The sequence below is a fragment of the Colossoma macropomum genome, unplaced genomic scaffold (assembly GCF_904425465.1).
Source record: "Colossoma macropomum unplaced genomic scaffold, Colossoma_macropomum, whole genome shotgun sequence".
NCBI classification, from domain to species: domain Eukaryota; kingdom Metazoa; phylum Chordata; class Actinopteri; order Characiformes; family Serrasalmidae; genus Colossoma; species Colossoma macropomum.
The window spans coordinates 20,050,503-20,074,790 of NW_023494800.1; the positions used below are offsets into that span (position 1 = coordinate 20,050,503).

The window sequence follows — 24,288 nt, forward strand, 5'->3', positions numbered from 1 at the left end:
CTCTCCAATATGACCAGAGGATCTACACGTGCCTTATGAGTTTTTATATGGTAAAAATGGCAATAACAGCAAAATAGTGGTAAATTGTGGCTAACTGTGGATACGTTTTTGCCTTAAATGCTTTCGCCACTACATTTTTACAACTACATTTGATGTCAAAATTCTTGGGTCTCCATAATCTTTGACAGAAGTTTGAAAAATTTTGTCCACCTCTAAAAGGCTTCTGATTTTTAATGATGTCACCATGCACCAGTGGGCAGAGCAAAATAATATGAACCAATATAAACTTTAAATCCTTTGGACATCTGGTTTCAATCACCACCGCTGTACACAATTCTGACTCTAAAAGTTTCTCAACAATTGCGAAACCACTCTGAATGACTGTTTATATCTTAAAACTATAATTATGTAAAAAAAAAATATGTGGTGAAATTCTCCTTTAGAATTAGTGGTTTTGATAGATAAATAAACTGCATTGCTTGTCATTGGCTGGAGGTTAATTGTTTTTGTTTTTTCTATAAAACCTTAATAGGTCAAAATGGGGAATGTCCCCACCTTAAGAAAGAACAATGTCTGTAATATCTGTGCTTGAGTTTACTTACACACAGTTAGGGCAAATATTCTGGAACATTTTTATTTCACATAAAAACCACCTTTACACTCTATGGCTCACTACCTGGGGTAAGAAGCCAGGTGAATTATTTTAATAATCCATGTTTTACAGAATGTATAATTTATAAATCAACTCCTTTCGTGTCCTTTCACTTAAAAGGTTCAAAATACAACAGAAAAAATATAATGTGAAATGAAATTGAGGGCTCTAGCAATGTATGTCGCAATGACCTCCTTTTAATGATTCCACAACATCCAGATGAAGTTTTTAAATTATTTAGAGCACAGTCATTCAGTAAATGTGTCAAGATCAGATTTGTCCCTATCGTTTGATCAGGAGAGAAAACAAGGGGGGGTTGCACCTTACCCCTGGGGGCTTTTCCTCTAACCATTTAGTTTGCTTAGAGTACCAGCAAACGGGAAGCATCAGTTCATTAACTTAATGCAAAGTAAAATATAATCTGAAACCATGCTACTGTGATACTGAATTTCATTAATACCACTCAACACTACCTAGATACATAAACCAGCTTCACATTGAATCTGTGCTATTTACCATGTGCTCTTTTCAACCCTGCCCTGTCTGCACAGAGACAGAGAGAAGCCAGCAGATTACCAAAGGACTCTCCATCCATTCACCCACTCCCCATGCGCTACACACACAATGATACGTTCTGGTGACACAAGCAAGGCTATTAAACTAGAGTGTGTCACAGTGTGTGGCAGTGCACCACAAGCACACCATTACACGATGTAAAAATCCCAGAACCTTAATACCAGCACGATATTGTTTCTTTTCTTACATCAAATGTAGTCGATCAGACATGTTTGCTTCTTTAGTATTGCACTGGAACTATGACGCTAATGCAGTAATGGAAGTAATGGAAGTTTATAACCAACCAACAAGCACACTGCAAGTCTTCATCACTCACTTGCCTTTAGCCATATCATGTTGCTAAGCAAACTAGAACAGTGGTAGCCCCCTGAAGCCTAAATTATTTCCATGTTTTGTCCACTTTTATAGATATGCTATTTGCACAATGCAAAACTGGTGGCTATAAGCTTCCATTACCTCCAGTTTCAGTACATCTAACATAGTTTGGACAGTATCAGGGCACTTTTTGTAGTGTAAGAAAGGGCAATACAATGTGCATTTTATGATTTCGTATTAAACCAAACTGTCAAGAATGATACTCAGGAAACTCAAAATCAGAAAACAGGGTCAAATATCTGGATGACAGTCTACTTCAGACAGAGCCAAAATCGAAAAACAAGTAAACAGACAGAAAGTCAAAAACACCAGAAACAAGAAAGAGATACAGAGCTAAAAAAGACCCAGGCAAAGCTAAAAGACCCAGGCAGAAGAGAAAAAGATTTCAAGAATCAACACTATACTGTATACACACATACACATACTACTATGTTAGGAATTGCTTGTCATATTTTTTGTTATTTTATATTTATATTTATTATTTTATTACAATATATGGTATGAGTCCTAAATGAATCCAATAAATGATGCATAAGTGTAAACCATGTCATTAGTGTACTGATGAAGCGGGGTATGATATACTATATGCCCAAAATTATGCAGACATCTGAACATCTAATTGCAAACTCCTGGTCATTAATATGGAATCTATCCCCCTTCACTGCAATAATAGCCTTCACTCTTCTGAGAAGGCTTTACACTAGTCTTTGGAACATGGATGCAGGGAATTGCTTCCTCTCAGCCACAAGAGCATTTGTGAGGTCAGGCACTGATGTTGGGCGATAAGGCCCAGCTCGCAGTCGATGTTTCAATTCATCCCAACAGTATTTGGGGTCGAGGTTAGGGCTCTGGGTCATGCTGAAACAGGAAATAGCCTTCTCCAAACGGTTGCACAAAGTTCAATGCACACAAGCCTCTACAATGTACTGTACTTATGTTGTAGCACTAACATTTCCCTTTACTGGATCTAAGGGGCCTAGCTCAAACCCTGAAAAACCCTGAGTAACAACCCCTGACTATCGCTCCTCCACTTTACTGCTGGCACATAGTGCTCTCCCGAAATCCACCAAACCCAGATTTGACTGTCAGACGGCCAGATGGTAAAGTGTGAATCATCACTGCAGAGAACATGTTTCCAATGACAGTGTGCTTTACACCGCTCTAGCCAATGCTTGGCATTGTACATGGTGATTTTAGCTTTGTGTGCAGCTGCTCGGCCATGGTAACCCAATTCATGAAGTTCTCGACCAACAGTTCTTACTGATGTTGCTTCCAGAGGCATTTGAGCCCCAGTGGTCAGTTACAGATACTGTTGTTTCTTCTAGTAAAAGTCATGAAGTTTAAAATGGAAAATCGAGAAATCATTTAAATTAGACGTGTCCTTAAAAATCTGCTGTGAACTGATTCAGAAGACAGACCTACTGTAGAGAACCAAGATGCCAGATTACGGTTGAATGGGGGAAAGAACTAGAAGTGAAATATGTGCTTGCATAGTTGCCGCCGACAGGTGTGGCTGAAATTACCACAAATTAAAAAGGGGGCCCACATAATGCACACCTCTTCTAACTGGACACCCCATCGGTAAATGGCTATGTAGTGCAGGTTGACTCAGAAGGTGATGGAGCCAAGAGCGACAACTGCTGAGACATATAACCAGAAATATGGAATTCACCAAAATCAAATATAAAACTAAAATGTACTACATATTTTCCCTATAATCCCTACAATATTCATTAAAACCTTACATAGATGAACAATTATGGTGTTTTGTGTCATTTGTTATGTTGTGATAATGATATTTTCTCACATAATTACTATATGGATTTTCCAACCCTGAGTCAAAAGAAAAGTCTGAAAGCACACCGTGTCGCTTTAGTAAAAGGGCAGACTGATTCAATAGGTATGTAAATGGAGAGGTCTAATGATGAGAAGAGAAAAGGAGGGAGTGAGGAGGACAGATGGCATTCCACTGAGGGGAATAAAGAGGGGGATGGGGGTGAGGGAAATGAGTAATTACAAGTTTCACAGCTTGATACAATTTGTAATTACTTCACAGCACCACAGCACCAACATTGCTGGATGATGTGCAACACCCAGAAGTCATGGGAGGTCACATGTAAGGATGCTCAGCCACGAATGAAGGAATAAATGAAGGAACGAAGGAGATGCAGTGATAAGGATAGATAGATAGATAGATAGACAGATAGATAAATAGATAGATACTGAGAGAAAAAAGAATGAACATTAGATAGAACATTAGACAAACAGAATGACAGAACAATAGGTAGCACTGATACATAGACAGAACAAATAGATAGATAGACAGACAGACAAAAATCAGACAAAATATTAACAAAAATCAAAAACACTATCAAAATCTACCCTTTATTTGAAGTACAATGATTAAAAGAAAAGGTCTAAATCTTATGAAATAATATTTCTCAAATCTGGAACAGGAAATTTCAGTGGGACCTTGTTACACAGTTAGATGAGCTTTTTGGTGACAAACACCAGCAGTGAGTTTGACAGACACAAAAATAACCACCCAGAAAAGTACCTCACCCCCACTGTAAAGTATGATGGTGTATCTGTGATGTTGTGGGGTTGGTTTAATCCAACGGGCCCTTCAAAACTTGTTCAGATACAGGGTATCATGGACTCAATACCAGCAGACATTAAATCAAAACCTGACTGCCTCAGGATGATTTAATTAGACTTCAGGACAATGATTCAAAGCACACAAGGTTTTACCATGGCCGCAGCATTCCCTTGACTGAAACCCCATAGAAAAATCTGTGTGATGAGCTGAAGAGGAGAGTCCACAAGCATGGACCTCAGAACCTGAAGGATCTGGAGAGAGTCTGTGTGGAGGAATAGTTTCAGATCCCTTGCCATGTGTTCTCCAGTCTCAGTTAGCATTATAGGAGAGAACTTTGTATTAAATGAAGTGTTAATAAGTAATACAGGGGTGTCAACAATTGCTGTGTACATAGACTTGAAAAAAAAAAATATTTGGTGTGTTATTAAGATGTGTGTTCTTTCAAACACTGTACTTCAAATAAAGATTAGATTTTTGTTAATGTTTTGAATGAAAGATCAATAGGATAAGCTATAAAGAGGGTTTTTACATGTTCACCAGGGTACCAATATATGTGGAGGGCACTGTTGATCAATATATAGAAAAAAACAACAGACAGAACGACAGACAGAACAGTAGAATTGCAGCCAGACACAGACAGATAGATAAGAAACAGGTGCCGAGTCTACTTCTGGACACTTTAGTGACTGTCATCATAGCTCTATTTTTCTGTCTAAACAGCTCCAATTGCCTCATACTGGACTGCTGAGAGAGAGAGAGCGGAAGCTGAAGAGAGAAAGTGTGAAAGAAATGAATGTGGGCCTGGAACAAAATGTGGTGACGGATCCATGTCAAGGCTGAAATCCCCAACCTGTGCTCAAGACTTTCGGAGAACTGCAGTTGTCACCATAGCAACTAATGCTGCAAAAGGATTGACTTCCAAAGGGGAGGTCTCCCCCAAACCTCATCCCTGTTAACACCGTTTAATTTTGAGGCCTTATTCATTTTTGGCCACTTTAAATAAATAAATACTACAATTGTGTCCATTTCCTTTGACCAGACACATTTTTATTTTTCTTGAAACGGTAACAACAAACGCTGCAATTTACAAGGCTTTACCTTGAACAGAAAAAAGGGCGGAAAAGGGATGAAAACATGTGCCTTTGGGATAATTGGCATCGTGTTTGGTGAACGCACATTCGTCTTGCTCGCTGCACGCTGCGCCTTAATGTAGTTACCTTCTCGACAGGGGATGCAACACCAAAGACAAGCGGCACCCCAGGCCAGAAAAACAGAGGGAAAAAAAGAGAAACAGAAGAACAGGGCAGCGCATTTTCACATTTTCATTCCGAATAGCCTCCCTCTTTTTCGCTAAGCATGCTCATTCGTCCCCGTTTCCCCCTTTCTCGTCTCCCTGACGCTGCGGAAAACACCAGGCCTGTCTTGGGGGTAAGAGACATTAAGATCAGTCTGCGCTAAATCAAATTTCACACCGATCGTCACTGCTTCGAGTTCTGAGCCAATTAAGCAATGAGGCTCATAGGAGAAAGAGAGGGGGAGAGACGCCAGTGGAGGGATTAGAAAGCAGGAATAGAAAGAAGAGGAGGAAGACAGACTGTCTTTGAAGGTGAGATGGGTGTGTAGCATCCATAACATGACACAGAGCAGCTATGATCTTTTTCTACTGTAGCCATGGGCATAGTTTTGGTCCCAGAAGTGGGGGGAATACAAACCCCCCCAAAACATTCTGTGAAACGGTTATCTTACATTTTAGCAGGACTGTAAGTGATTCTACATTGCTATGCCTTAACGTGAGCATGTTGCCAAGGATGCGTTGTTAAGAACGTGACTGAGGAGACACAGACGGCTCTGACTCGGCTGTATCACTAAATAGGCTAACTACTCTAGCTGATGTCGGCCAATTCCAGTGAAAATTTCTTTCTTTGAAAAACGAACATGTTGGACACGCTGAGGAGAAAAGACCATGTGTAAGAAGATGACAAGTCTCCACCAGCATCCAGTATTGTACCAGTTAGTTATGCTAGATCATTAGCTTATCTGAGGAGGCAGCCTCTGTTCCACATCCAACACCAAAACCTACCACTGTCCCTCAGTTATTTATGAACAATAAACTTGTTTTCCAATGTTTACATCTGTGTACTGCTAAACTGTGGGGCAACACCAGTGCTGTCCCCTAAAACAGCAAGCCAGCAGCCCTACATTAAATGTCAGCCCAAGTTTTTTGCCGTTGTTTTTTTTTCCCCCCAACAGTTAACCTATTATCCGTTCATTAACCATTAGGGTGCTCAGATTTTACAATTAGACCTTTGAATGCACTTCTCTACTATTGTGCCAAAATTCCTAGAAAGTAAGTAATTAGTAAATACTAAGCCAATGTTTTTAACATACTGCTGCCAGAGATATTTTTACCAAATAAATTCAGTAAAAGCACTTTTACACCTAGCTTTAGCGCAGACCTATTGAATTTTTTTTATTTAGTTCAATCTGTTTTGACAAGTGTGAACACTCCTGTACTCAGTTGCACACTAAACAAAAGAACTGTGGTCCGGCAAAAATCACAAGTCTCAGTTTGCTTCCAAATGAACCCTGGATGAGTTCGCTGCTGGAAGGAATGCATTTTGTGATGGTCAGCACCAAATGGAAGTCAACATCAGAGCATGCTTTCCTACTACTTCCAGCAGCTCGTCAGCACTGTGCTGTCCGCATAAACTGCACTCTACAATTTGACTCCTCATAGGCGCTCATGTCGTTCCTGCAGCACAAGCTGCTGCTAATAAAGGTACACGTGTAATAACAATGCCTGTAATCTTGGCACATGGATCGTGGAATGTACTGCATCAGTGATCTGATTGGTTACATTCAAATTAACAAACCAATCAGAAAGAAGCAGATATCAGGTAAGGTTTACTATTATTGCTTTAACTGTGATACTTTAAGTGTTAAGTGTCTATTTTCATGCAGAGTGGGAGTTTTCTGGCTCAAACGGTGGCAAATGTGAGCGTAACAGAGGGCTTGTATCGCCTGTATTTCTGACTAATAAACAAATAAACACTCACATATATAATTTGGTGCATTTTAGTCATTGCAGTGTGAAATGCTGACGTTAACTCCAGCAAACACTTGCTAACTAACTCACTATTTATCATTCATTGCCTAGTGTAGTTTATTTCAGACAGATTTTTATCAGTCAACTCATGTTAGAATTGTTTCATAATTTCTATCACATGGATTTCTATCACCTGCAATTTCACAGAAACCTCTTGAGAGGGGGGCAAAAACTGGATTTTGAAAAGAGTGCTTAGAGGAAACTATGCCCAAGGCTGGAGCACTAAGCGAACAGCCACTTCTGAATTCCATATCATATGGTTTCCTATTTCGTAAATGCACTGGAATCACATTTTAATAGCAGATAAAGGTCAATTCAAAGAGAATTAAATTGCATTGGTCCTGTAAATGATCAAACATGAATGGTGAATTATCAAACATGGCATTTTGGTTCCTCTAATGGGGCAGATGATGAAACATGATGAAGGCAGTCTTTTCCTCAGATTTGTGTGGAGCCTCAGCTGCGAGCACATGCACACATGCTTTGAAAAGGACGATTAAAAGAAGCCATACCTGCTGGTATGAAATAAACCACATAAGAGAGAATAATAAAAGACCTAAGAGGTTCTTAAAGGACACACTCAGCATGTTTTAATGACTGAACCTGTATTTACCTCAACAGCTAATCTCTTGTCAAGGCACAACTGCAAGTTATTGGGCCAATTTTCCACCAAGAAACTCAAGATTTCTTTTTTTTTTTAGGAATGGAAAAACTTCGGGTTCAACTTCACACGTCTGGCATCGGCACACTCAAAACAACTGCTTACCGAAGCTTTTCCATTATGCAACATTGAATGCTGTAATGCTGGAGCAATACTGAAAGCAGTCTTTTCATCATTTTCCACAATCTGTCAGCACTAAACATGATGTAACATTAGCCTACACTTCTTTTCTGAATTTCTAGTAGTAAATATTTATAAATACATATGCTGAGGAAGCAATAGAGAAACACATTTCAGCATCGCTCTAGCCAAGCTCAAGCTTTACAAAGCAGAATACAAAACTCTGCATCATCCTTGCTAAACACACATTTACAGATCTTTAAGAGGTTTACAATGAGAATCATGCAGAGAAAATAATTTAATGTGTGATTCATTATTTTGAAGTCTGGTTTGAGGGATTTAGCCATTTCCAAGTCATACAGGAGCTGGAGAAAAACAGATTGCAATGAATCAGCGGTCACTTGGTGATTTGAACATAAGGAAGAAAAAATAAGTCACATCTGAGAGAGAAAAATAAAAGGTTATCAGTTCCATGATTTTTAACCCAGTTTTCATGATCTCAACCGTATTAGCAGGGAAGGTTTTCATTTCTTAATGCTAATGTAACCAAATAATGACTCATTTCATTTCCATTTCAATTAATATATCGTGGAAGCTGTAAAGCAACAGCCCAGCACAAAATCAATCTTACATAATTATCCCCTTACCCCAGATCAGCCAAGACTTGTTTGGTATCCACATTACAGCTATGAGACTAATAGCAAAGAAGTAATGGAAGCTTCTATCCTAACAATTAGTACTGTGCCCGCAGACAGCCTAACTCATCACACATCTCTGACACTGTATGATATATTGGCTGTGCTTGAAATGATTCATTCAGTCCCGTTGCCACAGGTGTATGAAATCAAGCACCTAGCCATGCAGTCTGCCTTTACAAACATTTGTGAAAGAATGAACTCATCAAATTCGAGCATGGTACTGTAATAGAATGCCACTGTTGCAACAAGTCAGTTTGCAAAATTTCTTCCCTTCCAGATATTCCATGATCAACTGTAAGAGGTATTATTGAAGTGGAAGCATTTAGGAACCACAGCAACTCAGCCACAATGTGTCAAACCACATATAGTTATAGAGCGGGGTTGCTGAGTGCATAAAGTCGTCAACACTCTGCTGACTCAATAACTGCAGAGTTCCAAACCTCTTTGATTAACATCAGTACAGAAACTGTGCACTGGGAGCTTCATGGCATGAATTTCCATTTACATCACCAAACACAATGCCAAGCATCTGATGGAGTGGTGTTAAGCACGCCGTCACTGGACGCTGGAGCAGTGGCAACATATTCTGTGAAGTGATGAATCATACTTCTCTGTCTGGCAGTGTGATGGACAAGTCTGGGTTTGGCGAATGCCAGGAGAATATCACCTACCTGACTGCACTGTGCCAACTGTAAAGTTTGGTGGAGGGGGGATAATGCTATGGGGTTTTTTTTTAGAGGTTGGCTGAGGCCCCTTATTTCCAGTGATGGGAAATTTTAATGCTTCAGCATACCAAGACCTTTTGGACAGTTCTATGCTTCCAACCATTTGGGAACAGCTTGGGGAAGACCCTTTTCTGTTTCAGTATGACTGTGCCCCAGCGCAAAAAGCATGGTCCATAAAGGCATGGCTGGGTGAGTTTGGTGTGAAAGAACTTGACTGGCCCACACAGAGCCCTGACGTCAACCCATTAAACACCTTGGGGTGAACTAGAACGGAGTCCCTCTCGTCCAACATCAGTATCTGACCTCACAAATGCTCTTCTGGATGAATGGGCAAAAATTATTAAAATTAATTACTGTTATAGCTGCAAAGAGGGGACCAACACACACACACACACACACACACACACACACACACACACACACACACACACACACACATATATATACATACATATATACACACACACGGTTAAATCTATGGGTGTCTTATCCTCAAGTGACCGCACTGTTTAATGGCAACACATCACATCATGAAGACAGCTTTGGCTGCAAACCAGAATATGCTGCTAGAAAAGTACGTCATCTGGGTAACTTTGGCTACATAGACATTACAAGCCTCATTGCTCAATTCCAATTTTTGCTCAGACCTGATCTTTACAGTGAAGCGAGGCAATTTTCATTTCACCTCTCATTAATTTCTATGGAGACATGTGGCAGTTGTGTGTGTGAGGGATTGTAGGAGCGGCACTGACCCAAAGAATGCAGACAGCACAATAAAGAGTTAAGCTCTTCTAAACCTCATGCAAATGACTACGTCATGTGTCACATCCACATTCAGGACACACGCTGAAATGTGTTGATGGAACATGAAGGAGAAATTAGTTGGGGTTTTTAATATTAGTTCACATTTTAAACATAGAATATTAGACCTTTCTCACCCAGAAACCAGCCAAGAGATGGTGAGGACCTACACATTGTAAATGCTTAAAAGAAATATAGCAAAGAGAATCTTTTTTTAAACAAATATTTTTAATGGTCACAAACTTGAATACAATATAAGACAAAACAAAATCCCTAATTAATTCATTAATTACATTTCTGTACAACTAGAGGCTAACTAATAGCAATTAGTACAACCAAAAGCACTGTAAATTATGTAAATTTATAAGCGACTAATTTGTGTACTACTCACAACACAATGTCTGTTTGAAGTTCTAATACGTTACAATTTAAACTAGATCAGCTTTGTTTGATATTGCCCTGTATTTTCTGCTTTATGACAGTGGATCACTTTATACCGATGTCCATCACCATGGCAACTTCTGCTACATGACTAACCTGCCCCAGGGCAGGAATGTGACAACAGCGCTGTTAGTTAATTGTTTTAAATGCTTTACATTTCATTTGATTTCTTTTTTGAAAAATAATCTGCTTAATGCCGCCTCATGTTTGTCATAAATGTTTTGCTTTAACGTGCATGAGGATTAATCACCGCCTGAGTATCTAAACCTGGGTGAACACAGAAAGCAGTTAAAACAAGTTAACTGCAGCTGTGTTCATGAGACAAAGCCTGGATCCACTACATCTTACTGTCCAACTAAAAGCCAGAACCACTGACATAGCGTTAAAGGAGAACTCTAGCAACTGTACAAAATTTCTGCACAATCTTAAACTGTGACCTCTGAATGCATTAAAATGCTTCAAATGTTCCCATCACCACTGCTGTGAACAATTCTGACATGGTAAGTTTCTCTTTGTTCACATTTTTAATGCTTTAATGCAGAAAATTTGAAAAATCTGTGGAAGTCCTCTTTAGCACCAGGAACAAAAACAACAAACCAAAAGAAAAAAAAACAAAAACTTTTTACCTCACCTCACCTTTCCTTTTTCTTTTCTGTTTTTTGGCTCCAGATTCATACATTATTTTTTGAGACACTACTAACCAGTCATTTTCCCTTCACTCTTACCTCTTCAAACAGCATAACAGTACAGTAATAACAAAGAAGTTGTTAGAGGGCCGCCTGGTAAACATGGGGCCCTATGCAGCTGCTTATGTTGCTTATTATGTATCACTAGCACCACTGGAGAACTTCATGTTGGTCACATACTGCATACCACTTATTACTTTTGTGTGCAATCAGTACATAAGCAGCACGTAGTAGGCCCCTTCAAACTAACTCAATGTTATCTATAAAAACGGACAAAACTGTTCTTGTGTAGAAATACAGTAGCAGCAGCTGTAGTAGCAGCCATCTTGAAGCCTGAACTGTATCTGGATTTTTGTCCATTTTATAGATAACAGTACGTCAGAGTGTTTTTGTGTGGAAACTCTCCTCATTGAGTTCCTAATGAAACCATTGGCCATTTGAGTAAATCGCACTGTAAAGATTCAGCTATTGAAATGAGTGCTAACAATAGCCTGTCACAGATGTGACTGAAAAGTCATTTGCCTCAAAAATAGTGGACCTATAGTGTAAATAATGGCATTGTTGTGATGAGCTGAGCTCAACAAATGCTAAAGAGGTTCAGAAAGTCTGAACATGTCGGAGCTGAAATGGGATTCTGGTGATGGTGCTGAGAAATCTGCAAGCTGTGCCAAGTGTTATCTCCATCTTAACTATCCTCTTCTCTTTACTCCGCCATATGACGGAACAGATGGGGCAGGAATTTCATCTCTCAATCTCTCTTTCACCAAGTCCTCTCATTTCTCACTTATACAAAACACACGCGCAAGCATGCACACTCACTCACTCACATCTACAAATGTTAATGTGGTTATTTTTCCATTTATTAATCAATCAACAGAACGAATGGACTAAATTCAGTGGTCCATGCTTATTATTCATATGTAAGGCAGACTGGGCGTGCATGCACTACCTTGTGTCAGCATGTGTCTGAGAGACTGCAGATAAGGCTGACTGTTTGAATGACAAGCTCGATATGCTTGTATTGTGCAGTATTTACTGAGCAGATTCTAGCACCACTGAATAGAGTCGAATTATGCATGTTTATCTTCAGCTTCTATATCCGGATCTACTGGGTGCATGAATTAGTGTGTATTTCTGTTCACACGCTCAAGCACATTTCCCCAAAATATGTATGTGTGTGTTTATGTATGAGCACATCTAAACAGCAGACATTTAAAGGAATGGCTTTGCACATTCAAATCTGCAGTTTTCCACTTACCCCCGTCGATCAGCCAAGATATATTTGGTGTCCAAATTCCGCTTCTTTAGTTTAGAGCTGGAGCTGCAAAACTAATACTGCTAAAACCAGAAATTGATAGTCACTCAAATCTTTGCTGTAAATATGTCCCAAACCGGCTCAAAACACATCCAGGTGGTCATTTGGGCAGCATAGATTTGTCAACATGGTTTACGATACTCTGTGAACTATACAAATGAACAAAAAATGACTTTCACATGGCTGAATACAGAGGGCAGCCACTTTGGACAACAAATGTTGTGCTGACTCCCAGTTTTTGATACAAAATATTGCGATAACTTGCATGTGGCTGATATTATGCAAATTTCCATCTCCTTTACATGCCATGTACTCTTTATAGGCTGTGCTTCTGTTTATCCATTTCCTTTGTACTATCATTCTAATCAACACATATCCATACTTGCCACTTGGACAGATTACAACACTGAATTTAAGTCTGGCAAAGCATCTATGGGTGAAACAAAGAAACTGAGCTTTACTCTCCAGTAGAGAGTAAAATGGGTGAGCTTGCTTAGAGGACGGGTGCCAATGTGAAGGTTTAGCAGTGTTTTGGTCTCCAACCAAAAGATCACAGAGCTTATGTGTCACAACATTCATTCATTATAATTATAAATTATATTTTCATATTAGAAGCTAGTCCAGTCAGTATTCATATGGTGATTACATCATCATCAGGAAAGATGTAAGCTATAAGGTAAGGCTCTGTAACACTCACACACAGCACTTAGCAAATCGATTTGGATCATGATTATATCATTCATCACGATAATCATATAGATGATAATTATGTGTCTGCGATGCACATATGTTTTGTTTTGGATTTTCTCTTTCTCCCTCTCCCTCTCCTTCTTTCTTTCTCTCTCTCCCTCTCTTTCTTTCTTTCTCTCTCTCCCTCTCTTTCTTTCTTTCTCTCTCTCCCTCTCTTTCTTTCTCTCTCTCTCTCTGTCTGTCTCTCTCTCTCTCTTTCTCTCTCTCTCTTTCTCTCTCTCTCCCCTTTTCACTCTACCAAACTACTACACAGGTGTTGCAATGGACCATTGAGGACGTTGTTGATGCTTGGCTGCGCTCTGTCCACCAACCTGAGTCACTGCTGTCTGCTGAGGAGCAGGTCTTGGCAAATACAAGGACCTACCTGTGGGGAGTTGTGCGTGGAGCATTTAGCGTACCTGAGACTTTTATGGCACCATCAGTATTGTTAGGCTGTGCTACGTGACGGACTTGAAAATGTAGCCAATATATGGTAGTCTTACTTTGTTGCTCCCTCTCTTGTTCTCCCTCTCTCTCGCTCCAGCGCAATATGTGGACAGGCAAGTTTGTGTGCGCCTTAAGATATACGGTAGTTGTTTCATTGTTTAGAGATATCAGGTAAGGCCACCCGCTGTATTTTTGGTGAGGACCAGATCTGGGTAGGCAGGTTAGCTTTTGGTTTCTTGGTTTCATTTGTTTGGCACCGTCCTCAGACCACCTTTGCAGTTGGTTGGATCATCCAAGTCAATGTTTATACTTAGTCAATACTCAATACTCCATACTTAATGTACTATTAATGCCTAGCATCCAAACAGTTGAGAGCTCATTGTATCATAGTTCTCACTCTTTCTTTGTAAATATTATTCTTGTAGCATACACTTTTGCAAATGGAAGTAAAGGAAAAAAAAGCATTGACTGAAATTGCAGCTACTGTTGTCCACGTCTTTCCTTCCTTCTTACATCATGTCACGTTACCTCCTCTCTACCCCCTACACCTAAGCGGAACATAACAACGATAATCGTTTGCCAAAATTTACATTATAAGCAAAGTTCACCCCGGCACACTTTAATGTGCACCCACCTCATGCAGGCATATGGACGCTACATGTTATGACTGTGATTTCTGTTGTTTCTTTCTATAAATAACTGTTTGTTTTGAATGTTCTAACTGAAGATGAATGTTTAATAATAGAAACAAGAGAAATGTTGAACATAATCCAGCATCCATATGCCTGGGTGACATGCTCACACACAAAGAGGTCAGAATGAGGCACAACGACTGTTGTAGGAAATATCTGACCGCAGCATTCAGCTTTCATAAGGTGAAGTTCTGGTCATTTTTATAGTTCACAGTAAGTCTTAGCCACTTCTGCATGACCTGCAGGACCTGAGTGAAGACCTGGATGTAGTTTGAGTGGTTTGAGAGAAGCTTTAAAGCCCATCTCACCCACGATTTAGCAGCAATCACAAGTTTCTACAAGTGTGTGATGTCCACAAAACGCCAGAAGGTGGTTGTACTCACTCTCACTCAAACACACACACACACACACACACACACACACACACACTCCCTCTCAGTTTTAATGCAGTGATCTGAATACTCAGTAATTGCTACAGACCATGACATTTGCAAATTGCATTCTTAGTGAAAAACAGGAAATCTAAATGAGCTTACTAAATGAGGAATGGGAAGACCATTAAAAGTAGTGCAGACACATTAACAGGAGCACACACTCCAACTAACTATCCATCAGCTCTGTGTTCATATGAAGCCACTTCAGTCAGGAGTAATGAATTCTTCCTGCTAAAATCTCACGTTCAACCATCTCTCCTCCTTCTGAAAGAACAGCACTGAAATCCTTTTATATTTAAGTTTCGTTTAATGATCGTTATAAGATCGTCAGAAATTGGCGGCAACCAGTAAATGGGCATCATTAAGCTACATGCTTCAATGTGCCTCATCTGCTAGGTTTTAAATTGGCTTTTCAAAAGAATCAGCCACAGCAGTCTTGTGCCAGAAAGTGATTTTGCAGCAAAAGCTCTGATCCGACAGACTAAACAAGCAGGTGTGCACAAACATTCGCAAGAATCTTTGCTCCATCAATATAAAATGATTACCAGTGACTGACTGAAACAAAAGCCCTGTTAATGTCTTACATCATTTTCCTTTAAAGGCTTTTTTTGCTACTCACTGTTTGATCCCCATAACAATCTGATGGATGTGTGCTATGAACAGGCAGATTAATACTGCTTGCCACTCAATTAAAGACCAACGAAAGATCAATTATTTAGGGACAGCTACCGACATTCACTCAGTTAACTATTTTAAATGTAAAGTATATTATATATGAACCATTCTGTCGGATTAGTTCAAACTGCAGTCCCACAGTAATGAAAAAAACAAACAAAGTGCTCAGACCTTAGATATATACAGGAATTATGTTATGATCCATTTAAACCCAAGGCATTAACAGAGATAATAATAAGCTAAATATGTACAAAATCATCATTTATAGGGAACTTTTTGTTGGGAGATGTCTGTCCCAAACTCTAACCACTAAATTTCAACTTGTGAAAATAATACTTAAATTGTTTTGCATTTTTTCTATGTATTTTTAAAAGAACTTTTTGATTTCTTTTAAAGTGGAGCTGAAAGATTCAGATTTATCATGCATTTAATTTTTTTATTAAAACATATATAAAAAAAATGCTGTCCCACGATTTCATGTCACTACCGAAACAGTAATAGTTTTAGCGTATAGGCGGAGTCTTATTTTAGCCACACCCCTGCAATTTAGAGCAAGAAGTGAGACTACATCCCTGTCCCTCATGACCACATGGTGAGCAGTTAGATCCCATTGTATTGAAGTAAGTGTGTCTCAAAGTCTGAAAATCAGTCCGTAACCTTAAGACGTCACTACAGAAACACATTTTCTGCAATTAAGTAATTATTTTGTGTTTAATGAAAAATATGATTTTAAGTGTGTTCAACTGTTCAAAGCTGTGTTTGCTAGTCATGTACTGGATAGTGGTTTTGAATTAAGCTTAAGTTTAGTAAAAACTAATAATAAAACTTAATTAAGGCATAGGGTCATTCAAAGCCAAAGGATTTTAGTCTAAAGTCCAAGTCAGTTAAAGTCCAAAACTTCAAAAGTCTGAGTTCAAAACCCATTTGGTAGAATGATGCTTGTATGGCGGCTACTTAAACACAGGAGGCCAGTACTGCTATGGGCCACATGAGCGGAAAATAATTTCACTATGCAGGATATAAAAGGGCAAAAAACAACATGTTAAAAACTGTCCTTGAAGCGACATCAGAGGAATAATTCCCATTTTGAGCATGTTGAAATAGCCTTGTCTATTCCTGTCTATGAGCAATGTTAGAATTTTTCATTAACACACTGAATACACTCTGTCTAAGTACTGTGAATGCAGTACCGCGGCTCATGTGGTCAGCCCACACGGACAATAGGGATGTGCTAATTTTGATACTCAAGTATTTTTAAGAGATGATGAATTCAGGTAACTGCACTGAAAGAAAAAGCAAAAGGATTTTATCCAAAATTGTAGCTCGCTTTTTAGATGACAATGAGGCCATCTTCTACCCAAGGTCTTTTGTCCTCAGTGGACAAGTGCCAACATACTTTGTCCAAAAATTATTCACATCAGCTAGAGTAGTTAACCAAGTTAGAGGGAAAGTTGCGCTAGAGCCATCCACCTCGGCCTTCTCGATCACCTTTGCGTCCTAATAATGTCGTACCAATGCGCTCAGGTTAAGGCATTCATGTTTGACAGTAGCAAAACTGTCACATTTTAAGGTCCTGTTAAAACATAAAATCTGCATTTCTCTGAATCGTTAGCCTGTATATTTTCTCCGTCTTCCCATAATGAAAAGTAATGAATACCCAAATAGTGATATCAGGATTCGAATACTGGCACCTCGAATAATTACCAGAGTACTCGAGTCTCCATGCACATTCCCAGAAGACAAAGCTTCACATGGTCTATGTGATCAGGACCCTACAGACACAGGCCATGTAGACACGAGACCATTAGAGCAGCATAAATTATTAATAATCCATTAATGCCTATTAGAGTTGGCACCAACCTGATACCAAGTATCAGAGTCAGGGAATACCAGCAGATAATGCTGAATATATGATGAAAAATGTTAGGTTTAAGGACAAAAGAAACTAACCTGATCTTATTCCATAACAAATTTTGCCTGAAGCATCACAGAATTTCTTGTAGTGCAACATAACATGAAGCCAAGTAAAGTGGATCATGTGAAAACAGTAGCTACAGCAGTGGAAGTTAGTTCCAAATACAAAATGTAGCTAGCTAAGAGTAAGAGAGTAACAATTATTTTAGTTTAATCTGTCCATTTCCCTTTTGCTTTTTCTATGGTAAACACTCACTGGCCACTTTTGTTGTTCCATATGTTTCTCTCCATAATTTGTTAGCCACCCTTTACCCCATCAGTGGTAAGGACCACCACAGGACCACCACTGAGCAGGTGGATCATTCTCAGCACTGCAGTGGCACGGACATGGTAGTGGTATGATAGTAAGTGTGCAATGTACAGAGTGGACCACACACAGCAGTGCTGCAGGAGCTCTTAAAACAACTCCGTGTAAGTGCAGTGTCACCAACCAAAAATATCGAGCCAACAGCATCCTGTGACAAGAAACCGACCACTGATGATAAACTAGAGCAGAGGTGGGGAACTGAGGGCCGAGAGCAGAGTTTGGGGATTTCCCTGCTCAGCACAGCAACCAAACCTTTCAGTTTTGAGTTCAATCAGGTGTGCTTGAGCAGGAATCCCCAAACTGCGCAGAAACCCAGCCCTTCAGGAGTGGAATTCCCCACCCCTGGACTACAGGATGACTAACAAAAACCATGCAGCAACAGATAAGCTGTGGTCTCCAAGGTGGACCAATAAGGTAGGTGTGTCTAATTGAGCAGGGCATTAAGTATACGCAGTGTTTAAAAAGTCCAGCAGCACTGCTATATCTGACACACTCTCTACATCACACTCTAACATGCCACTGCAAGAGCTGAGAATGATCCACCACCCAAATAATATCTGCTCAGTGGGGGTCCTGATCACTGATGAACAGGGTAAAGGGGGGCTAGCAGTGGTGTCAAACTAGTACTATAAACTATTAACACCTCTATTTCTTTTCAACACCATTAACACATTTTCCCACTTTGGTCCTTCCAATTATCTGCTGCTGTGCTACCGTGTAGTCCTCTCATTCAAATACAGATTTACAATGACCAGGAGTACCACTGATGGCTCTTTTGATAAGACCAGTAACAGGCAGTAACAATAACACAACAGGCAGTAACAATAACACTGGAGCACCTTCAGCAGACTATACAGTGCTTACGCACAGAAATCGTGCAACAACAACAACAGCAGAGCAAACTGCAGTTTTTATACATAGTCAAATAGAAAAACTAAGAAGACCTCAGAAATATTTAGTGTTGAGACAGATGTGCATGTGTAAGTATCTGTATGTCTGTATGTGCATGTAAAACCGTGCATCTCTCACTGATCTCTCCCTGGGCAAGTGCGTTTGTGCATATGTGCATCGCTTGCACAGGCAAGACACTGGCATGCTGTCACCAAAACGAAGAGTAATTAGTTTGGCGATGTGACCCAGTGCACCACATCTAATGAGCAGATCAGAATAAGAGAGCCGCCGTGTGAAGCTTTGAGCCCAGCTTTTTTCACATGGCTGATCAGTAAGCGCTTTCTCAATCACGCTATAATCTGATCACAGCACACAATGACAATCAGTGTCAATTCATTGCTCACGTCGTTCGAAAAAGCCTTGGCGCATGTCTTAGTTTGGTCTCTATTCAACAGTCAATATGAATGGGACACTTTGATTCAATTTTGGTTCACAGCCTAGTGGTTACAACATCACCAGCGCCATCTGGTGTCTGAAAGCATATACACACTGTATGGGCAGCTAGGGGTCCAAGCACCTTTCTACGCACCCTTTGATTCCTTTAAAAATTGCTCTTTCTATAGTGTACATTCGCCACATGCACTCCTATCCTGATCATACAGTGACCTTCACTCTCCGCCTCCACACACAAAAAAAAATAAATAAAAATAAAGAAGCATTAACATGCTGAGCTTCAGAGGAAAGCGAACACAACAGACTTCAAAAGTGCTGATGCTTTGAGAGGCCCTTTCATGTATCTTCTACTGTTTGAAAGCAGAAAAAAAATTCCTCAGAATGTGGTACTGACCATAAAGAAGCGAGTGAGAGGGAAAGAGAGAGAATGGCGTACATGAGGAAATGTTTTCAATAACAGGCTGAAAGTGTGCCAGACCTTGCAGTAAAAAAAAAAAATGAGTCATTGTTTCTTTGTCCCTGCAAAGAGGAGATGAAGTAAGTTTGTGGAGGAGTTATTCAACTCTGATGACCATAAAATGCTCGTAGGAATGTGCAAGAGTTGAATATAATACAAAGCAAGGCCAGGCATGGTGCTCAAAGAGTTGCTATAGTACAGCTCATGAGTGGCTGTGTGGGTGCACACTCACAGATACACATTCACTGGAAACTAGGAACACATCCTGAGGCTTAGCCTATTTCTCATCCACCCGTCCAAGGTAACGTCATGTTTAGCATATTTTAACGGCCTTCATACGACGCAGCTGAATGCCTACATTCATCACAAACCCGTCCTGTGAACAGGTCTACAGCCTTTTAATTGAAACTTATCTTTTCACTTTCAGGTTGGCTGTATTCTGCTCTGTCTAATACACATATGGGTGATTTTTCAGTTAGAGACAGTTAGTTTCAGATTTTTATACAGTAGGAATCTACCAACACAATATTTTGTTCAATACGAGCCTCTCAGTTCAATAGGCACAGATATCAAACAATACACTTAACAAACTGGAGCGTAATATAATACTGATTATATTGCTTTACCTATAATAAAAACTAAACAAGAAAGCTAACAAAGAGGGCAGACCCTACCTCCTCTGAGAATACTGCTTCCTCTTCACCTCAAGACTGAGAGTAGGGAGGAAAAGAACCCTCCATATAAGCACATATTAGCTTGTGGCTAATATATTAGCTTGTGGATAGCACATTATCATAAAATACTGTACTTTTATAAGGCTAAACACTAAACTAAAAACGGAAACATTAACATATCGACTTAAGGCATATTTTCAAGCACTCTATTTTTCCTGTGTCAAAAAAAATAATTAAATTGAGAACACCGTATCTTATCAAACCTAATTATTGTAAATTGTTACATCCTTAACATGCCAATATATGTTCACATACATACACTTACACATAATATAGATTTATTGCATTTTAAAGATTAGGTAATAGTAGATCTAAATGTCTTATGTGCCTCATTAATGATTTTCTTTCTCAAGCTAAGTGTTGCCAGGATTTCACTATTGTTGCCCCTACCCAGACTTTTACTTCTCCTTTATAATAATTTCAAATGCATATAGTTAAAATTCACTTATACGCAATTCTGCAGTTATTACAATCATTTCTTAGAGGACAATACAAATTTTCTCAAATCAATTATGTGCCACTGGAGTGACAGAGGAGCACAAAACTACCATCACAAAACAGTGACATTTGGATGGTAAGAAACAGAAGTTATTTTAAGATTCACACGTCATCATCTGTGAATCCGTTTTTTTTTATTAAGCACTGTTATAAAATATGTTACTATATGAGAACTATACTTTAGAAATAGCCAGGTTTGCTTTATTGACATACGCTGAAAGGAGACCTCCACTGTATTTTGAAATATTTCTCCAGAATTAAACTATGATGTAAACAAGGTCGTTGAGAGCGTTTTCATGTGGACTATTTATTTAGTTAAATGTACAACACTTATTTTTTCTACTATTTTACCAGTACATGTTCAACATTACATTTTAGTGTAAAGAAGTCATGTGTAGATCAACTGGCCAAATTTTGCTACAGTGAATTTCATATCAACTTTACTTAAATCTCAACAGCTAAATTATGTACAAATTTTAAAAAATGGAACAAATACCCCTTTACATACACACACACACACACACACACACACATATATATATATGTATCACATGCCAAAGCCATTGAGTTAATTATTGTGTCTTGGTTGTAATGACGTCTTGTTATTGCAGTGACAAATTATCATTTGATCAACAAATTATAACAATAATATAGTGTAAGTGAATACTGGTGTGAATTACAACTCAATCATGTGTTTTGCCACTGAATAACATGACTGGAGTCAAATAGGTTCCTAACTGCAGAATCACCTATTTATATACAGTTTGAAACCATTTTTATAGCAGATTCCAAAATCTGTGTGTGACATTGCTGAACGTTATTTTAAAATGACATGTAAATTAATTGGGGTCCCGGTATGTGTTAAAGTAATGTTTATATCCAATTTATATCTTTTGCCCTTCTGCCCATAAGTAGCCATTCAAGTCTGAGCAAACTGATGACATGTGAATGCGTTCAGTAATACCAGTTTGGCCAGGTTGACCGAGTCTGCGGTTAGCCTGTCTCGGAGGTGGGGATCTAGCTGTGTTGCTGGGGCAACCTCCACCACCTTCTGGTGCCTCCTCTGAATAGAGCAGTCTCTCTCATAAAGGTGAATCACGTTCCCATACTTGTCACCTGCACAACACGACACATAGACACGACAGACAGACAGATGAGTCAAAGAACAGGGCTGACTGCTCATCACAAACACCATTATAACACAATCTGCTGCTCCAGTCACAACCATCTGTTAATATCTTGACAAAACATCTTGCAAGAATGATTGCTTCTTCCTGATTAACAAAAGAGTTTGTCTGTCTATCGTGGGACAGGCTACATCTGATCTCCATTCTTCTCTAAGCAAACATCTCAGTAGATGCAAGTTAATTAACAGTTGCAACAAATGTCAGACAGCAGCATAAAAGACACAAACTTTGTGTGACAATTCGCTGTGAATATAATTTCCATTTTCACCCAGAAAGCAATCTAACATTCAGAGACAGTGTGTAAAAAAGTTCCCTCAGCTTCCTGACAGTTATAATTAAAGGATAAAGGACACACCCATAAAAGCTGCTGTAAAACAGTGGGATGAAACCAGAGCTTTTTAAGCCCTGTAACAAGAGAGTGCTTCAGGATAATCTACTAAAAAGCACGTCACTTACCCAGAATTTGCACCTCAATGTGTCTGGGCTTCTCAATGAACTTCTCCACAAACAGTGCTCCATTGCCAAAGGCAGCCAGGGCTTCAGAGTAGGCCCGCTGATAGTTTTCTTCCAGTTCCTGCACACAAAACACACACACATACATCAGTGGTTGTGGTGTAACCCACCTTGTTCATTTTCAGGTTATAACATCATATACCATTTAACCCTTAAAGGATAATCATTGCGCTGGCGATGCTTTCTGAACACGTTTCAACTTAAATAACTTTGTTGGAAAGATCAACAAAAATCTAAGTCCAGCTTAAACTAGAGAAGCAGAGCTTTCAGGAGTTGTGCAGAATGTATGTACTGTGTGTCATACATTAAATGAGTGTATACAAACCAAAGTTAATGGTCAATTATTTTGTATATCCTTTTTGGGGGGTTTGTCCTGACTTGGTAGCCAATCAAATGATAAAATACACCATCCAGCATATCCAATTAATCCAGGGAGTTAAGTATAGTGACACTAATTTAACGCATATAAATATAACAATAGAGACTTCAAGTGATTTTTATATGTTCATTGTGTTCTACTATTCAGATTATTCTCTCGTTGTCTACGTTTTGTGGTTGATGTGAAAATGCTTTTGCCTTTAAATTCTTTACATTTAATATGTGTGTTCAATAACTGCAGTAACTGAAAAGCTGAATTTGTGATGAATCAGATATATAGAACACCTGAGTGGCATCACTACATGTAAAAATAAGATCTGTCCATGTTCGGGCACTTTTAAGATGACTCCTCAGAGGGTTAAACGTACATTGCACAAGCTAATGTGTTAGCACTGAACTAATATATGATCGCGAAAAAGGGGCTTTTCCTCCCTGCTCTCAATTTTGAGCCAAGTGACTTTTTTTAGACAAGGGAGGGTCTGTCCTCATTGTGGGCTTGCTTGTTTAATTTGTATCATACATCATGTAATATAATCAATATTAAACTGACTATTTTGTTTGCTTCAGTGTATGTTCAGTGCCTCTGTGGTATTGAATTGAACAACACCATACGATGTTGTACTGTTACATTTCTAGTGTTTATATTTGTAGTCTGTGTAATTATGTGCCTATTTATATGTGTTCACATCATCATTGCTTTTGTCTCCTATAACACCAGCATTTTTCCCCCAGAGGAAATTAAAGTACAACTGTCTATGTAGCCAATTGGCAGACCAAGGAAACTGTTCAAACAAGGAACTGCACCCATCATACACTGACGTTAATCATCTGTATCTGATGTGTTTGGAGAGACGCATCACTTCTGTTCACTGAAAGGAAAACCACAAAACAATGACTGTGCCAGACACTGTTCTTCAAGTGAGTTCAAGTGAGTAAACGGATATTCAGATGATGTCACGGCCACACGATCAACAGATTTAAATCTCTCTGGGGAGTTGTAGGATTATGTTCGGTTAGGCCTCGGAAGCAGCCCCCTTTAAGTGTCACGTGGTCATTATGGCTATAGGACGCTAGACGCTCTTAGTTGTCTATTTCATACGTTTGGAATCAGGGATTATTATAAAATAAAATGTTTTATAAATTCTTTTTGAGTGCCAGTGTATG

At 39.2% G+C, this 24,288-nt stretch overlaps 1 protein-coding gene across 1 annotated transcript in view; it reads right to left on the reverse strand.

Annotated features, from left to right (window-relative positions):
• The window catches only part of pcxa (pyruvate carboxylase a), a 175,804-nt gene that overhangs the window by 135,899 nt on the left and 15,617 nt on the right, over positions 1–24,288 (reverse strand). The window contains 2 exon segments of the mRNA XM_036587802.1: positions 22,011–22,162; positions 22,690–22,807. Coding sequence (XP_036443695.1) covers positions 22,011–22,162; positions 22,690–22,807 — 270 coding nt within the window.